The following is an 18484-nucleotide window of genomic DNA, read 5'->3' as shown; positions in this document are numbered from 1 at the left end:
AAAAAACTGAAACAACCCAGTCTATCAACAATAGAATGAATAAAGAAGTGGATTAAACAGAAATGAAAATAAGTGAACCAGAGCTATAATATCTATATGAATGACCCTCAAAAGCAGTGTTGAAAGAGAAAGTAAGTTGTAAAAGAATACACACACTGTATGATTTCATTTATACAAAGACAAAACAGTCAAAACTAAACAATGTGTTGTTTAGGATAGTTATATAAGTTGTAAAATCCATTTTAAAAAAGCAAGAGAATGATAAAGACACTAATCACTGTGGTGGTAACTCCAGGGATGAGGAGAAAGGGCATGTAATAATTGAGAAGGGTAACAGGCCACTTTGGGGGTAAGGCAGTATCACTTCACGGGAAATGGATGAGGAAACAGTGGAAACAGTGTCAGACTTTATTTTGGGGGGCTCCAAAATCACTGCAGAGGGAGATTGCAGCCATGAAATTAAAAGATGCTTACTCCTTGGAAGGAAAGTTATGACCAACCTAGATAGCATATTTAAAAGCAGAGACATTGCTTTGCCAAGAAAGATCCGTCTAGTCAAGGCTATGGTTTTTCCAGTAGTCAAGTATGGATGTGAGAGTTGGATGGTGAAGAAAGCTGAGCACCGAAGAATTGATGCTTTTGAACTGTGGTTCAAGAGAAGACTCTTGAGTCCGTTGGACTGCAAGAAGATCCAACCAGTCCATCCTAAAGGAGATCAGTCCTGGGTGCTCATTGGAAGGACTGATGTTGAAGCTGAAACTCCAATACTTTGGCTACCTCATGCTAAGAGTTGACTCATTGGAAAAGACCCTAATGCTGGGAAGGATTGGGGGCAGGAGGAGAAGGGGACAACAGAGGATGAGATGGCTGGATCGCATCGCTGACTTGATGAACAGGGGTTTGGGTAGACTCCAGGAGTTGGTGATGGACAGGGAGGCCTGGCATGCTGCGGTTCATGGGGTCGCAAAGAGTTGGACACAACTGAGCGACTGAACTGAACTGAACTGAACTGAGTGTTTTATTCCATGTACACTTGGATTACCTTGATATGAGTGGTCACAACAGCTTAAGTGTGGGTGAGATGGGGCTGGAAGATGGAGCCAAATAAGAGAAAAAAGGAACATTAATTTTTGGAGAAAAGGAGAGGAAGTTGCTTAGACCACAGAAGGCACCCTGTGGAGAGTGGGTGAGGAGTCAGGAAAGTGAAAGCCAAGGGCACATTGTGTGCAAGGTGGGTTGGGATGCAGGCTGAGGCAGGTTGGTCTGGCTTCCCTACTGACCTGGGCTGGAGCAGTTTCAGCAGAGACCTGGGGGTGGAGACCAGACAACTGAGGACTGAGTGGGAGGTGAGACAGCACGGACTCAGGATGGGTCATCTCTGAAAAAAGTATGAGAGAGCAGATGGGTGGAGGTTGGGGAAGGGGGTTCCAACAAAGATGATAAAGGGTCTTCACGTGGCCATTAAAACCACAAGGAGAGTTTCACAGCCATCAATTTGATAAAAATTTTTGTCAGTCTGACAAATGGTGACAGGGATGTGACAAGCCCCGTCAGACACTGTGGTGAGGGGATAAACTACTTTGGAAAACAGTTTGGCAAGAATTAGGAACGTTAAAAACATGCTTTTAACTCAGAAACTTCACCCCTAACTATACTTATGACTCAGACACCTACTCAGATGCATTAAAAGACAATGTTTATTTTTCCATTTATGCAATAATGGCAGAATGATACACAAACTGAATGTCAGCAAATAGGAGAACAGATAAGTTAATCATGGGATGTAGACAATGAAATGCAACAGCAAAAATGATTACATTCTAAGTCTATGCATTACTCTTACAAATATAACATCAACAGAGAAAAGCAAATTGCTGAAGGATAAGTACAGTACGTTACCATTCACATGAAGGTTTTAAACACAGAAACCGTTCTAAGAAGCATTTAATGATTTCTACACATGTAGTAAAAGTATAAAAACGTATACAAATTTAACTAAAATCAGGATAGTGGCAGGAGGGTGGAAGGCCTACGATGTGCTAGAAACTTGACATGTTGCAGCTTTACTTATAATCTGTATGGTAGGTATCATTCTGCCCAGTTTACAGAAGAAGAAACTGAGGTTCAGGAAGGAGAGCTGGTTGGGATTTCAGTTTCACCCGGTTTTGACATGGGTTTCACTGGTTGAACGAAGGAAAGAATGGAATTTGTTCTTAGGCCTCTCTCCGAGATCCCTTTGCTACCCAGCGTGGGAGGTGTAAGGACCGCTTGGGATAAAAACTGCTCTCAGCAGAGAGCAGAGTCCATTCCGGTCCCGCCCCTGCGCGTTGGACCCCGCCCCGACGGCTCAGCTCGCTTGGGACTCATGAATATGCAAGACGGGGGAGATATTTAAAGGCGTCGGCGCCACGCGCAGGTCCCTACCCGGCGCCGCCCAGCCCGCGCCTCTTCCCAGCTCTAGGCCCGGCCCCTTTCTCCTGCGTGCATCACTCCGTGCGGAAACGCTGCCAGCATGTCGGACAAGCTGCCTTACAAAGTCGGTGAGTTCCAGGACGTGCAGCCAGCAGCATCTGCTCCGCACCCGCTGGGGACCTCTTGGGGCGGCGGCCGCGGGGCCGACCTGGGGCGCTCAAGAGGACCCTCTTGAATCACTGGCACAGCGCGGTCTTGGCCGCGCGTTGCCGCATGGGGGTTGGAGTTCCCCCGCCGCAGCTAGCGTGTCTTGGCGTGCGGCCGCGAACTACAAGTTCCGGCGTGCCTCGCGAGGCAGGATGTAGCGGCGCGGGCTGCGGAGTGGCGAAGCGGCGGCGTGTTCCGCGCAGAGTCGCCTGGGGCAGGGGCCAGCGCGCACCTGATCGTGGCTTGGGACCAATGGCACCTGCCGGGACCAACGCTAGGGAGCCTGGATCCTGCCTCTTGGGCCTGGACCGGCTCCTTGACCAACTGGATGGTCCCGGGCAAGTGCCCACCCCTCGTTGAGCCCCCCACGGGGAAGGCGAGGGTCCTGGGGCCCCGAAGGGCGCGTGGGGGAGAGGCCTGGAGACTGAGCCCGAGGCCGGGCAAGTCCACTCACCGGGGACCTTCGGCTTGTTACTCAACCTCTGGGGTCACTCACTTGGCCAACAAGAACAGTCCTACAGAGAATCTCGAACTTTTGGAATGGTTAGAAAAATCCTTCCTGCTGTGTTATGTATTGAAGCTGATACACTGATCGTTAAAGTTTACTGGCGTTTACTGTGGCGTGGGCACCGCTTTCTACCTTTCTTACAGATTAACTCATTTTATCCTAATGACTTTTTAGGGTAGGGACTCTTACTTTCTCATTTTATGGATTTACTGAGACACAGGAAAAATGGTAACTTGCCCGCACTCTGACAACCGGGAGGTGGTGGAGTAGGTGCACCCAGGCCGTGCTAACCTTTTCATCACTGTGTATAAGCGAACACATTTGGAATAACCCTAATGACCTTTCAGCAGAAACCGGTTCAGGCTGGCTAGAAGTTTTAAAGTAAATCCAGCACACCATTCAACCTGGAGAAAAGTATCAGCATTTATGGGGCACTCACTTCCTATGTATCTGGGGATTTGCATTTGTTTACAGAATGATCTTTAGGGGTGGACTTTATCCCATTATACAGAGGAAGAAACTGAAGCCCTAAAAGGAAATAACTTCCAAAAACTCTCTGGAAAATAGTAACTTACCAATAGTAGTTTATCAAGTAGCAGGCCAGAGTAGGTTATTGTCCCTGTTGTGTGAATGAAACTGAAGCCCAGAAAGATTAAGCAAGGTCCAGTGGCTGAGCTGGAAAAGGGCTTGTTGTTATTATGGAGAGATGGGTGGGTTAAGGGTTGAGGGCTTTGGGTTGTGTGGGAGGAGATAAGGCTGCATTTGGAAGTGGAGGAACTTGGCTAAGTAGGGTTGAAAGGAAACTCCATCAGGGAGGGCACACTGCCAGACACTGCCCATATGGCATCTTTAATCCTTGGGCTCAAGGAAGGTTAGGATTATTCCCACTTCACAGATGAAGAAACAGACTCAGAGAGGGGTTTGCTACTATTCTTGGCTTGTCCTGACAGGTGTTAATGCAGCCTCTGCAAGTCCTCAGCTCCCCTGGGCACCAAAAACCCCAGCTTAGACTGCCAGACTCCTGTGCTCTTGGAGTTGAGGGACCCATGAAAACACTAGGGCTGGCACAGCTGTATCCTAAGGGCAGTGGAAGAGTTCTTTTCGCTGGAGGGACAGGGGGTGGCAGAGGGGGTGGAGCTTAGGATAGGACAGGAGCCAGTCTGCTACTGGGCCCCTCCCAGGAGCCTCTGGCTCTACCAGCTCTGCCTGGCCACCCGTCCCACCCCTACTCTTGACTGGCTGTCAAACCTGGGCAAAATAACTTCTGTGAGCCTTTCTTCATTGGTAAATACTGGGAGTTGGACTAGGTTCAGATTTAGTTTCTTTTTTTTTTTTTGGTTATCCATCTACTGCCAGCCCCTTTCATGGACCTTCTCTCATTCAATCTTAACAACAAGGATGGTCAGTAAACATGGCTGACCCCTACTCTGTGCCCAACCCATCTGAGTACTATAGATACAATCTGTTTTGCAAGTGAGGAGATCTGCCCACTTCTCTGTCTCCACAGCTACCACCCCAGTCCTGGGCTCCCTCCTCACAGGTCTCCGTGAGTCTCTTGCTTCGTAGATACTTGCAGCAACCAAAAAAGCCTTCTCAAAAGACAAGTCTGGTCATGAGACTCCCCTTAAAACTACAGGAATAAAATTCTGACTCATCATCTTACTCCCTCTACTAGAGTCACTGTGGCATGCTCTCAGTTCCTCCAGCAGCAGTATACCAAGTTCTTCCTTCTTTCCTAAGCACCTACTGTGTGCCAGGTACTGTATCAGGTGCTGGGGAGGAGCCTTCCAGGCTAAGAGAGCTGCTTGGGTTAAAGGCCTGAGGCAGGAATATGAAGACAGTAAGGAGGTTTGTATGGTTGAGCAACTAGTGAGGGGGAGAAAAGGGTAGAGAGGTGGGCACGAAGGGTGAGCAGGCACCTGGGTATGGCACTGTGGCCGTGGGAAGAGTTGGTTAGGGGAAGCCATTGGAGGTTGGCTTGCTTTTTCACTTCAGCAGAAGAATGGAGGTGATACATTTTAAAATTTAAAAGTTTGTTTCTCTGACTTTTGTGGGGTATTGTTTGGTTTTTTAAAGATCTAACTTTTATTAGGTGATTCTTGAATCCCAACTAGCCACTTGAAGAGCTCCTCCTGTGGGGTGTTCTACTTTCATTTTAGATTCAAAGGATTCATTAACAAAAATCTGCTTATTATACACAAACAATTAGACAGTTGTTAAAAGCAAAGAAATAGAAACAATAGAGAGGGATAATAGCATATACATCACCAAATTGGGTTGACAACCTACATCCAAACTTGAACAGTGCTGGGAGATCCCAGTACCAGCAATCTGGAGTCTCAGTTGGGAAAAGGGTCCCAGGCAGTGGTCCACCCCACAGGTAAGACTTCAGACTGCAGTTTTGGGGGGCTCCTGCTTGTAATCCCAGGCTGCAAGCTGATATCGTCAGGTTGCACGCAAAAATGCAGCTCTTAACTTTTACAAGGCTGTTTGTTTCCTCTTGTGAAACAAGGGCTCCAGGGTGGGGTTGGGGGTTTGGCCAGGCCTCCAGGGGCTCAGGAAATTCTAAGACCCACTCCCTCTCTTAACCTAAGGTGTGGCTTGACTTGCTGGTAACCAGAGCAGGCACATAGTCCATGCAGGGTCAGAAGTCAGTCAGAGGGCTGCTCTCCTGCTTCTGAAGCCTGAACAAGATGACCTGCATCTTCATTTCCCTAGCATGGGGAGAATAGCAGGGAGACCAGTGAGGAGGCTGCTTCAGTGATTCATGGTGGTGAGATGCTGTTGGATTGCTCATATTTGGGATGTTGAGACAACAGTGCTGATGGGTTGGAAGAGGGTGAAAGGGGAAAAGAAGAATCAAGAAATCATAAGTTTTTGGCTAGAGCAGCTGGTTGAATGGTGGTTTCATTTCCTAAAATGAGGAGATTGGGGGAGTAACAAGTTTGGGGATGAGAAAAAGGAGTCAGGAGGGCTCAAACTTGACGCATCATCTAGATGGACAACCAAGATGCTGAGTAGGCAGTTGCATTATGAGTCTCAGGTTCAGGGGAGAAGTTTGGGCTGGAGATGAACAGGTGGGAGACACTGCTGTAGAAAAGGTATTTCAGGCCATAAAGTGGGATGAGCTCATCTGGTAGGAGAGAAGAGGGAGATGATGGAGCCGTGAGGGCCTCCAAACTTTGAGAGTCTGTTACAGGAAGAGGAACTAGGAAGGTGGAAGGGAAACCACAGAAAGACAGACTAAGCAAAGCGATTCCGAAGGAGAGAGCACTTAGTGCTGTTGGTGCTGCAGGGAGAAATGTAAACATGGATAATTCACCAGTGGCTATGGGGCCTTACGGAGACCTTAGGAGAACAGTTTCATTGGAGTAGTGAAGTCATCAAAGAGGTAAGAGGATATGGGATATTGAGTGATCTAATGGAGCATATAGGATTCCCTGGTGGCTCAGCAGTAAAGAATCCGCCTGCCAATGCAGGAGATGTGGGTTCGACTCCTGGGATGGGAAGATCCCCTGGAGGAGGCAACGGCAACCTACTCTAGTATTCTTGCCTGGGAAATCCCATGGACAGAGGAGCCTAGTGGGCTACAGTCCATGGGGTCGCAAGAGCTGGACACGACTTAGTGACTGAACCACCGCCACTATGCCATTCTATATAAGGCAGTTGAGCATCTGAGAATTTGGGTATCCATAGAGATTCCCAGAACCAATCCCCTGTAGGTATCAAGGGATAACTAATAGCATCCATTGAAGCCCGAAGATGTAGACTAGCGTCAAAGTCCAATGATAATGCTAACCAAACCCCCAAATTCAGCAGTTAACCCACCAATTACAGGCAAGGTGGGTTTGGGTAGATCTCTCTGTGGAGGAATGTGCTCCTTGCAGGCAGGTTGGTGGTTGCTTGCTTGAAAAAGAGGGGAGACCTGAACTGTGCATGTCCAGTTTTTTCCTTCTAAGTTTACTAATTAAACTAAATAAACCTCCCCTGGGGTAGAGAGAGGCCAAGAGCTGTTAGTTACACAGATGAGTTCCCTCCAGGTGGGAAGAAGTGACAGGGGTGGAGAAACATTTCTCTGTCTTCAGGGAGATCAAAGAATGGTGCTGAGTCCAAGGTGTTAGGTTATATCACTTAGAAGTGTTGAAGTCACCAAGAGTGGTGATTAGGAAGATGGAGAACCAGGAGCTAAGATCTTGAGGGAATGAGGAGGTTGGTAGGTGGCAAGCAGTAAGAGGCGTGTATAGGCTGACGGCTGTTTATTTTTCAAGGGAGCACTTACCCGTGTTGTAATCATGTTCTTCTGTGTGTTTGTCTTAGTCACTCAGTTGTGTCCGACTCTTTGCCATGCCATGGACTGTAGCCAGCCAGGCTTCTCTATCCATGGGATTCTCCAGGCAAGAATACTGGAGTGGATTGCCATTCCCTTCTCCAGGGGATCTTTCCAACCCAGGGATTGAACCTGGGTCTCCTGCATTGCAGTCAGATTCTTTATCATCTGAGTCACCAGACAAGTCCTTATGTTCCTGTGGGATTCTTTAATTAAATGTGTTCTCCCACAAAGCTATAAGTAGGCTGCGGTTAGGCAGGGACCATGTCTTTCTTTTTTGACTGCCCTGGCTCCAGGAAATCCTTGTTGAATCAGTGAGACTGCAGCCAGCCTAGTGTTTCGAGTCCACAGGGGATGAGTGCAGAGTGGCGGGTGCTTCATGGTTGATGGGATGAAGTAGCTCATGAACTTCCGTCCATCCTGCCCCTGCAGCTGACATCACCCTGGCCGCTTGGGGACGCAAGGCCCTGGACCTGGCAGAGAATGAGATGCCGGGCCTGATGCACATGCGGGAAATGTACTCGACCTCCAAGCCTCTGAAGGGCGCCCGCATTGCCGGCTGCCTGCACATGACCGTGGAGACCGCCGTTCTCATTGAGACCCTCGTTGCCCTGGGTGCTGAGGTGAGGTCTGAAGCCGCAGTTATAGTCTTGTGTCCCCTCAGGCCCAGCAGGGGCTCCAGCTCCAGCCTTGTCATGGGGCGCCCCTCACTGTCATTTGTGGTGACTGTTCCGCTGATTTACTCTCACTGGGAAGATGGCGTCTGGTCCCCCTCAATTCATATTCTCCTGACTGGTGAAGCTCTAGCAGGAAAGACTCAAACCCAGAGCCCTACTCAGTCATCTAAGGGTCTGGTTCCCATAGGCCTTCCCAGGGTCACGTGCCTCCCCTTGGCCAATCACGGCTGCTGGAAAGATGGTGCTCTCTGATTGGTTCAGCCTGGGTCATGTGTACCAATGATTGCAGCTCTTCCAAGTTCTCTGAAGATGTTTCATGGGGGGCGGGGTCGGTGGTGGTGCAGGGAAGCCAGAACCAATTAGTCAATCCAACAGGGCTCAGTCCTTGGCCTACTACTTTCTTTTCTACACTCCCTCTCTTCAGTGGTCTGATTTTATGGTTTTAAATATTGTTTATGTGGTTATGTCATAACATAAACAATATTTATATGATATGGTACATCGTATTCAGCGACTGATGTACCATCTCCACTTGGAGATCTGATTGATTGACATCTCAACCTCAACATGTCTAAACAAACTCATGATTTCCTACACTTCTTGGTGTCTTCCCCGTGTAAGCATTTGCAGGCTTCAGCCTTACAGGTTCTCTCCGTTCAAGAACCTGAGGTCATCCCTGACTCCTCTTTTTCTCTTACTCCAACAAACTAATCCTGCCAACAAATCCTGTCAGCTCAGCCTTCAGAATAATATTTATCCCCTCCATGCTATAGTTGCATATCTTGTCTTAACACTAACAACAGCTTCTTCACTTGTCTCCTTTCTTCCTTGTGGAGCCCTTCCCCCTCCACATGGAGCCTTGTTTTCACATAAGTTAGGTCTTGTCATTGCTCTGGCTTCCATCCACTCTCCAGGGTCCCCAGCCTGTGGTTGCAGAACTGTTGGATGTAGATCCCAGGCGTCTCATCCCTAGATTCAGGGCCTTTTCTCATCCCTGGCTAGTGACCCTGGTCTTCTGACCTGGCTGTGACCAGCCCTGTCTTGCTGGCTGTTTCAGGTGCGGTGGTCCAGCTGCAATATCTTCTCCACCCAGGACCATGCAGCAGCTGCCATTGCCAAGGCTGGCATTCCAGGTGAGTCCTTGCTGCTGGGGGATACAGGAAGGGGCTCTGCTTTTCTCTGTTTGCTTCACTTCACTTTTACTGCTGCAGACCTCCTTACAGCAGGGGAGAGGAGTCATGGCCACAGAATCCTAGCCTAGAGACCCATTGGAAAAAGCTGTTTTGTCCAGCTGTCATTTCAGATTCTATTGAAAGCACTTACTTGCCCTAGTCAAGTCAGTGATTGGGAATCACATGGTGTTGAAGAGGGGGAAGTTCCTTAAAAGGAGGCTGTGGGTCTGTTTCTCAAAGAATCAGGGAGGGGTACTGGGCAGAAAAAGAGTCCCAGAGATCCACTGCATAGTATCTGATGGTCTAGGGTACTGGGGAAGGCCACAACCAAAGAGGAAGGACTTTCTCACAAGCTGCTGGAGAAACAGAAACAAGTCTGCTTGGGCTTGGGGAGGGGCTTGGGTTAGGTCTGATGATGATAAAATAGGACATTCATTCACAGTTCTTCTAACCAGCTGCAAGTGGAAGGTATAGAGTTGGGGAAGACCTCTCCAGCGACTGACCAAGGATCGGCATGTCCCCAACTCCTCAACCTAGTTTGGACTCCATGACCCCTTTCTGAAAAGGCCTTGTTTTCAAGACTATTATCTGCCGCAGTTTGAGGGAGGGGAAGCTGGCCTCGCTTGGCAAGTGTCCTTTGCTCACGGGAGGTTCCCGGGAGCCTCACACCTGTGTCGCAGTTGTTCCAAACGATGGGAGAAGCCTGGGCTGGCAGTCGGGAGCACTGGACTCTGCTGCTTGCTCGTAGCGCCATGCTGGGACTTCTCTGGTGGCCCAGTGGTTAGGACTCGGGGCTTCTGGTGCAGGGGGCATGGATTTGATCCCTGGTTGAGGAACTAGGATCCCACATGCTGTGTGGCCAAAAACAGCAACAGCAGAGTATCATGATGAGTGACCTGGGCACATCTCAGCCGCTTCTCTGGGCATCTGTAGGTGGTGATGATGGTAATGCCAGCCTCACAGGGTTTCTGTGAGGACAAATGAGATGGGGACTAGAAGCAGTTATAGTAATGCCTGACACAGAGACAGTGCTCCATACACAGCAGCTGCTGTTAGTAGACTCTGGCCAGACGTTGCCTAGGATAACCTACTACGGAGACTGCGGGCCCATCAGGTCCTTTCAGTGCAGAATGAAGCCTGGATCTTGTCTCTTGAGTCCACCTAATGTTGCTCCCTCCTCCCGTCACACCTCCCTCCCAGCAGTAGGCACTGTGGGTAGGAACCCTGGTCACTGAGCTGGGAGCCCAGACAGATGAGGGTAGGAAAAGAAAGAAAATAAAAAAAGAGTAAAAGAGGAAAGAATTCTTTCCAGATACTTATAAATAGGGGATCTGTGTTTGGCTTCTGTCTCACTTAATCTATACTACTGTCGACAATGAAACAGTAATTTGCCGAAAGTCACACAGCTGGGCAGTGCAGAACCAGGATTCACACTCTGATTCCTCTGGCTCCAAGTTGTGTCCTTAGCACTGCTGAATCCGCAGAGAGGCTGGAGGTGGCTGGGGATGGAAATTAGGAAGGAGGTAGTCTTGAGTCTACCTGGGTCGGTCCCTAGAGCAGGTGCCATTGTGAAGGGCCAGCCCTGACGTGCTGCTCACTCTCCAGTGTATGCCTGGAAGGGCGAAACGGACGAGGAGTACCTGTGGTGCATTGAGCAGACGCTGTACTTCAAGGACAGGCCCCTCAACATGATTCTGGACGACGGTGGTGATCTCACCAACCTCATCCACACCAAGTACCCGCAGCTCCTGTCAGGTGAGTAGGGCAGGTCGGTGGGCTGGGTGCTGGTGGTCTAAATGCAGGCCTGGCAGGACTCCCGGTGCCTCAAGCAGCAGATTTTGTGGAAGATGGGATGTCCGCAGGCTCCTGTAAGCGTGCTGGGGCCCGTCTTCTGGGCTGGGGCAGCTGGGGGAAGGCTGGCTGAGATGATGGCCTGAGGGCAAGCATAAGGGCAGGGCTGAGAACAGCTGGGAAGCTTCCTTAATAGCAGGGTGGGGAGGGAAGTAGGGAATGTTATAGTGAGTGCAAAGGCCCTGAGGTAGGACAGGATTGACCTTTCAGGAAACAGAAAGTTAGCCAGCTTGGCAACTTCCTTCACTGGAGCCTCAGTGAAGACCAGATGTATAAAGACTTTATAATATATTCGCAAGAGAGTTGGGCTTGATGCTGAGGGCAAAGGGAAGTAACTGGATGGTATTGAAAAGACGTCTCTGAAAATACACATGTTAAGTGTGGCTGCTGTGTAGAGGACGCGTTGTGGCAGGCAGGGACGAGGGCAGCGGGGATGGAGAGTCTGCAAGTTGTTGGGAGATAGAATCATGAGGCTTAGTGAAGGTGCCGACTCCTCCCTCATGCTGGCCCAGGTGATTAGGTGGACTGTGGTATAGGTTCCAGAGATGGGAACCCAGAAAGAGGAACATCTTTGGAAGGCAAAGGTGAGGAATTCAGGTGAGTTCAGTTGTGGGCTCTCTTAGGCTCTTGGAGTCCCATCCCAGAGGCCACTCCTTCCTGTCCTAAAATCTGTCCCCTTCCCTCTTGTTCAGGCATCCGAGGCATCTCTGAAGAGACGACAACGGGGGTCCACAACCTGTACAAGATGATGGCCAACGGGATCCTGAAGGTGCCGGCCATCAATGTCAACGACTCTGTCACCAAGGTGAGCCTGGGGAGCAGGAATGGCTCCTGCTGTTGGTCTCCAGAGCAGCTCAGGAGTAGGCCCTGAAGGGGGCCCCCAGGGAGGCTGCCGATGAGGAATTTAGCCCTCACTTGGTGGGGAAAGGCGTTGTAGATAGTGATGAGTGCATTAAAGAGAAAGGATTACACAGTGATCCTCAGAGCTGGGCATCGGGAGGTTTAAAGTGAAGCAGATTCTTTGGGCAGTCTCTCATAGTTGATCCTCAGGAAGCCTTCTAGACTGGCTGAGAAAGTGGTGGGGCTGAGCAGGGGCAAGGGGCACATGAACACTCTAGCTGGCGGGGAGAAGTCCCAGGAGGTGATCAGCCCAAGGCCCAGCAGGCTGAGATGTTGAGAGTGGGTCTGAGGCCCCAGGGCTTTGCCTGCCCCCATCCCTGCCTCGCCCCCTCTCCTCTCAGAGCAAGTTTGACAACCTCTATGGCTGCCGGGAGTCCCTCATAGATGGCATCAAGCGGGCCACAGACGTCATGATTGCGGGCAAGGTGGCAGTGGTCGCGGGCTATGGCGACGTGGGCAAGGGCTGTGCCCAGGCCCTGAGGGGATTCGGGGCCCGCGTCATCATCACGGAGATTGACCCCATCAACGCACTTCAAGCTGCCATGGAGGGTATGATAGAGCGGGGGTTGGCCGTCAGCTGTGGGGCCAGAGGAGGGGCGTGGCCACGCTGGCTGACCCACGGGGGCTGTCTCTACACAGGCTACGAGGTGACCACCATGGATGAGGCCTGTCAGGAGGGCAACATCTTTGTCACCACCACGGGCTGTATCGACATCATCGTTGGCCAGTAGGTGCTTGTGTGGTGGTGGGGGTCCTAGGAAGTGAAAGAGGGGGCAGGCGTGGGGCTGCCCTTGGTTGCTGACCCTGTCTCACGGACTGAGGCTCCCCCACAGGCACTTTGAACAGATGAAAGATGATGCCATTGTGTGTAACATCGGGCACTTTGACGTGGAGATCGATGTCAAGTGGCTGAACGAGAACGCTGTGGAGAAGGTGAACATCAAGCCCCAGGTGAGGAACCCCAGCCCTGCCAGCAGGCTCGGCAGATAGAGCGCCGAGGGGGGGCATGCCCGTGGGCTGGCCGCCGGGGAGGACGGATGATGAGTCTCTGGCGACCTGGGCAGTGGGGTGGGAGGAAGAGGTTTCAGGCTGCTTAAATTGGAATCTTGGAGGGAGGCCAAGGATCCTCGTTTTTAAAGCTTCTTGGAGGATTGTGATACACAGCCAAGGTTGAGTACCACTGCATCTGTCGTATTGATTTCATTTCTGGCTACCCTGGGTCTTCGTTGCTGCATGCAGCAGCATGCAGCGGTGCATAGGCTTCTCGTTGTGGTTTCTCTTGTGGAACATGGCCTCTTAAGCGCAGGCTCAATAGTTATGGCACACGGCCTTAGTTGCTCTGAGGCATGTGGGATCTTCCTGGACCAGGGATCAAACCCATGTCCCCTGCATTGGCAGGCAGATTCTTATCTACTGGACCACCAGGGAAATCCTACATTCAGCTTTTTACTAAGCATGATGATTGAGAACCTGGGATCTGTCCTCAGACTGTCCAGGCTCAAATTACAGCCACTTTGTAATATCTGGCTCTGGACAAGGAACTTAACCCTTTAAACCTCAGTTTCTTTATCTGTGAAATGGTGATAATACCAGTACTTAATTTATAGGATTGTTAGTAGAATTAAATGTAATTTTTATATATTGTATACACACACATACAGAGTTACATGTGTAACTGTGCCAGTAATAATATTAACAATATCATTAGCTAACATGTAGTACTTAAACTAAGTACCTTGCACATGTGAGCTCTTTAAATTTTCATAGTATATGTATGAGGTCTGCAGCTCAGAGTTGTTTAATAAATACTGGCTTTTATTATTAATTGTGTGTGCCAGTCCCTGTGCTGGAGGTTGTTCTAGGGCATTCTTGGCCCTTTGTGGGCACTGCTGGAGGCAGGGAGGCCTGCTGGGCAGGAGGATGGGATGAGGATCGGGTGGACACTGGGAACAGCGCCTGCCAGTCCTTATCGCTGCTCTGCCCGCTTGCAGGTGGACCGCTACTTGTTGAAGAACGGGCGCCGCATCATCCTGCTGGCCGAGGGCCGGCTGGTCAACCTGGGCTGTGCCATGGGCCACCCTAGCTTTGTGATGAGCAACTCCTTCACCAACCAGGTGCTGGCGCAGATCGAGCTCTGGACCCACCCGGACAAGTACCCTGTCGGGGTCCACTTCCTGCCCAAGAAGGTGGGTTCCTTCCTGCACCCCTGGCCAAGGGTCATGTGACCTGGGCTCCCCAAGCAGGGCTTGCCTGAGTTCATACAGTGCTTGCCTCCTCTCTTGAAGATCTTAACAGGGTCCCCCTCAGGGCAGAAGTCATTCTCTCTCTATTTAACAGAGGAGAAAGTGAGGCTCAAAGCAGGGAATAACTCTTGAGTAGCCGGGCTGGGTGGTGAGAAGAGCATGGGCTTTGGAGAGAGACATATCCAGGTTTGAATCTCAGCCTGTGTAACCAGGTTCCTTAACTTCTGAACTTCCATGTCCTTCTCTGTAACATGAAGGTAATAGTACCTCCGTAAGGATTGTGAGAACTTCCTTAGGTTACGGGTCACAAACACACATGCCCACTAAGGATGAATGGGCTGGAGGAGAACTGACCAAAAAACATGTGCCCAGTGGAAGGGGCTGGCTGCCTATTATCAACCTGGGCCCTTTGGGTCAGGGCTCCTGACATTTCAGAGGAAGCCAGATATGAATATTTTTGTGTGAAATATTCAATTTTAAATATAACCGGGTGGGTAAACTTGGACTTGTTTGTAAGCCAGATGCAGCCTACAGGCTGCACGATTGTGGCCTTGGAATGGGGTGATGCTGCTAACATATTGAGCATGGCCCCGACATTCTGTGAGCATGTGGTCAGGGTAACCATGACAACCTGGTCAACATGAGGTCATCTGACGTCAAATGCAGTGCTCGTCCTAACACCCCACGCGCTGCCTTCCCTCAGGGGTCAGAATGCTGTGTTTTCATGCTGACTCTTAGCATTGTGGGCAAACTTGGTTTTGGTACTTAGCCTGATTGGGCCTCAGTGTCCCTCTCAGCTAAGTGGTAAGAGTAATTCTTGCTTCCAACCTTTGACTACTGGTGAGGCTGTGATGGAGTCTTCATCTCTCTCCTCCCACCCTTTGAGAAGCTGGTTCTGCCAACTAATGAGAAGTAGGAAGAGGGTGTCTGTCCTCAGAGCCAGCCAACTCCTCTCCCCGCTAGTCTTCCTCAGGTACCGCCTTGTCTGACCAGATGTTTCACCTGTGAGGGCCTCAAGGGGCTGTCCTGTCCTGTGCAGCCTGCCAGGTCCCCATACTTGTTGTAGGGTTAAAAAGCCTCATTTTACCCCTCATCTGATCTCAACTGGAGGAAATAGGGCTGTAGTGGGAAAAGAGGCAAGCCTCTGAGATGAGACCAGGGTTGGAAGTGAAAAGGTAAAGAGCTCACCTCCCCCAGCACCTGGCCCCATCCTTCTCTCCTTTCTCCATCACTGCCATGGCATGGGCTGGGGACATGTTTCACACTCACGTGCAATGTGTGGGGCAAGGGATTATGTATCTTGGTTAACCATAATGACAGCATGAGCAGCCCCCTCCCCCCCCCATTTATTAAGGTGCCTGCATCATGCCCTCTTGAATATCACTGATCTTTGTAAGAACTGTGAGAGATCCAGCCTACAGATGAGGGAACTTGAGGTTCAGAGAGTGACTTGCCCCCACACCTGTGAAGTATTGGACCAGCGTAGACCAGCCGGGTTGTTAGCCATTATGACACACAGCGCTCCAGGTGCGGGGTGTAGGCCAGGCCAGGCGAAGGGAGGATTCATTGTGTCCTCAGGTCACTGGAGACCTTCCTTCTGCCTCCAGAACTGCCATAGCCTTAGGGCTGGACTCTGCTCCTGCCTTTGCCTGCCTCTCCACAGTTTCTTCATTTGTTAAATAGAAAAATAAACCCTGGCCTCCTCGTTAGGGATGTTTGCCTCTAATGAAACAGTGAATGTGAAACCACTTGGGAATGTAAAGCTCTCTGGGCTGTGAAGTGAAAGTCGCTCAGTCGTGTCCGACTCTTTGCGACACCACGGACTCTATAGTCCACGGAATTCTCCAGGCCAGAGTACTGGACGGTAACCGTTCCCTTCTTCAGGGAAACTTCCCGACCCAGGGATCAAACCTGGGTCTCCCACATCGCAGGCGAATTCTTTGTTAGCTGAGGTACCAGGTAAGCCACCAGGGATCTGGGTTGTGGTTAAAGGCGATTGTGCCATTATGGGATGGTGGGATGGGACTTGAGTCAAGAAGTCAGCCTGGCAGGGCTGCAGTCATCTGAAGGCTTGACTGGAGCTGGAAGAGCCACTTCACGTCATTGTGGGCAGGAGGTCCTTGCCACATGAGTGTCTCCTCCAGAGAGCTGCTTAAGTTTCCTCATGAGATGGCAGCCGGCTTCCCCCAGATCCGGGGGGAGAGCAGAGGAGGAAGCTGAAGTACCTTTTAGCTCCCAGTTTTCAAGCCCCGCATCATCATTTCTGCTTCACTCTGTTCATTAGAAATGAGTCACTTGAGGGGTGAGGACTTAGGCTCCACCTCTTGGAGGAGGAAGGCATTTTATGAATTTATAGACAGATTTTTAAGGATATATTTGGAAGGCGGCTATGGTCACCACTGCTCAGGAAGTACTTTAAAACAACCACAACCAGTGTAATCCAAAAAAGAATGCTATTGGTTCTGTAATGGCAGAGTGTCAGATTCAGACACTGGGTCCGGGGATTCACTGGCATTGGAGCTCTGTCTTTCTCTGTTTCTTGGCTCTTTTGTTCTCCCTGCATTCACTTCACTTGTCAAACAGACTTGCTATTGGTGAGCTGAGACCGATGGCCTCCCTGTTTAGGAATCCCGAGAGCCCCTGTCATGAAAGTATGTCCTGTTCATTAATAAATTCTAGGAAGCATTTTGGTTGGCTGCGTAGGTTGATGGAGGGTGAAGGAGGAGACCTAATTGATGGTCCCACCAGGGCTGCCTGGAGGGGAAGATGTAATTTGATTCCCCCTTGAAGAAGAGCTGAGCAGGCCAAACCCACAAACCTCCACTGTGAGGACAGGATGATGTAACACGCTTAACACTCAGCAGATGTCACAATAGAACCATTCTTGCCTCTTTGGGCAGCGAGAAGATGGAGGTTAGGGTCATGGCACTGATTCCAGCTTTTCCTGTTTCTCCCCAGCTGGATGAAGCCGTGGCTGAAGCCCATCTGGGCAAGCTGAATGTGAAGCTGACCAAGCTGACTGAGAAGCAGGCCCAGTACCTGGGCATGCCCCGCGAAGGCCCGTTCAAGCCTGATCACTACCGCTACTGAGAACCGGGCCTGCCCTTTGCCTTCCAGCTGCTGTCCTTGCCTGGGTCCCACTCTCCTCCCCAAGAGCAAATGGCACCACCTTTGAGATTGGTTTGATAGCGTTCCCCATCGACTCCGTGGGGCTCGTCACTCAGTCTTTGGCCTCTGCTGCATCCCCCACGCTGTTCAAGTGTGGCAGGGGGAATTGAGAAGTCCCTCCTCTAGCCCTGCTCATAATGGAGGTACATGGGGGTTACCCACAGGGAACCATGAGCTCAGGGGTTCAGGAACTGCTCACTCAGTCCTTCCTTAAGCTGGAAGTTGGCAGTGGTGGTCAGAAAGCCCATGCACTTTACCATCCAGGCCTTCACTTGGCCTGTGGACTTTAGACTCATGTTCTTGGTTTACAGGTTCATTGGTTCCTCAGCCCAGGACAGATGAGAAGGAGCTGTGTCAAAGGGTGTGGAGAAACTGTGGGAGTTTGAATGCTCCGGAGAGCCTGGCTTAGTGCTTAGCATTCTCTTAAACCTCAGAACAATGAGGTTGGTACTTTTAGTCCCTATTTTACAGGGGTTGGAATATATTGTTAAGTGAGAAAAGACAAGAGGCATGACAGCCAGCGGTTAAGAGGGGCCAGAGAAACATAAAAGCACGTTGTAACTTGATGGTTCCCATCATAGCTCTGGGTTAATTTGGTTTATAATGTTAAAAGAGAGCAAGAAGGTGGGTTAATAAAAATTTTGGTGCCTGAAAGAATTTTGAGCCTTTATTTTATAGAAAATCCATTGCCAACAATATGTGATGTGAGCCAAGGGGTCTGTGTGCTGTAATAGTCTGCTGTGTTGCAGTGTGGGGTGATAAGGGCTGGGCAAACCCTTGGGCTTGAAAGTGGGTAAAGTGAGAGAACTCTTACATCTTCAGGTGTGTCTTTTGCAAACAGCCTGCTTTTTTTACCCAACCTAGACTCATTTAATAGGTGAGTTTTGCCTATTTAATTTTATTGTAATCTTGGTATTTCCTCTATTTTTTTCTGTTCCAATTTATATTTTCTTTTTCTCCTCATTTCTATTTAGGATTGAATAGAACTCAATCGGGGAGTACTCCTTCGGGGACGTTAT

At 50.0% G+C, this 18484-nt stretch overlaps 1 protein-coding gene across 2 annotated transcripts; it reads left to right on the top strand.

Annotated features, from left to right (window-relative positions):
• Positions 1-2407: 2407 nt before the first annotated feature.
• On the top strand, positions 2408-18122 carry AHCY (adenosylhomocysteinase). 2 transcript variants are annotated; one of them, XM_020889134.2, is made up of 10 exons: positions 2408-2540; positions 7887-8077; positions 9189-9264; positions 10909-11058; positions 11847-11959; positions 12396-12603; positions 12694-12781; positions 12888-13005; positions 14046-14240; positions 17256-18122. In XM_020889134.2, exons 1-10 carry the CDS (start codon positions 2513-2515, stop codon positions 17385-17387), a joined length of 1299 nt encoding a protein of 432 aa, XP_020744793.2. In that variant the 5' UTR covers positions 2408-2512; the 3' UTR covers positions 17388-18122. The 2 variants fall into 2 exon arrangements, with proteins under 2 accessions (XP_020744793.2, XP_020744794.2); XM_020889135.2 differs by lacking the exon at positions 2408-2540 and adding an exon at positions 2860-3162.
• The last annotated feature ends 362 nt before the right edge of the window (positions 18123-18484 follow it).

The sequence above is a fragment of the Odocoileus virginianus genome, chromosome 9, assembly GCF_023699985.2.
Source record: "Odocoileus virginianus isolate 20LAN1187 ecotype Illinois chromosome 9, Ovbor_1.2, whole genome shotgun sequence".
NCBI classification, from domain to species: Eukaryota; Metazoa; Chordata; class Mammalia; order Artiodactyla; family Cervidae; genus Odocoileus; species Odocoileus virginianus.
This window is presented reverse-complemented; position numbering and strand designations above follow the sequence as displayed.

What these genes read in the sequence shown, in the direction of transcription:
- AHCY (XM_020889134.2), top strand. Translation starts at nt 2,513, where the DNA reads ATGTCGGACAAGCTGCCTTACAAAGTCG. An exon ending in CAAGCTGCCTTACAAAGTCG is followed by an intron (nt 2,541 to 7,886) that starts GTGAGTTCCAGG and finishes CTGCCCCTGCAG; the next exon opens with CTGACATCACCCTGGCCGCT. An exon ending in TGCCAAGGCTGGCATTCCAG is followed by an intron (nt 9,265 to 10,908) that starts GTGAGTCCTTGC and finishes CTCACTCTCCAG; the next exon opens with TGTATGCCTGGAAGGGCGAA.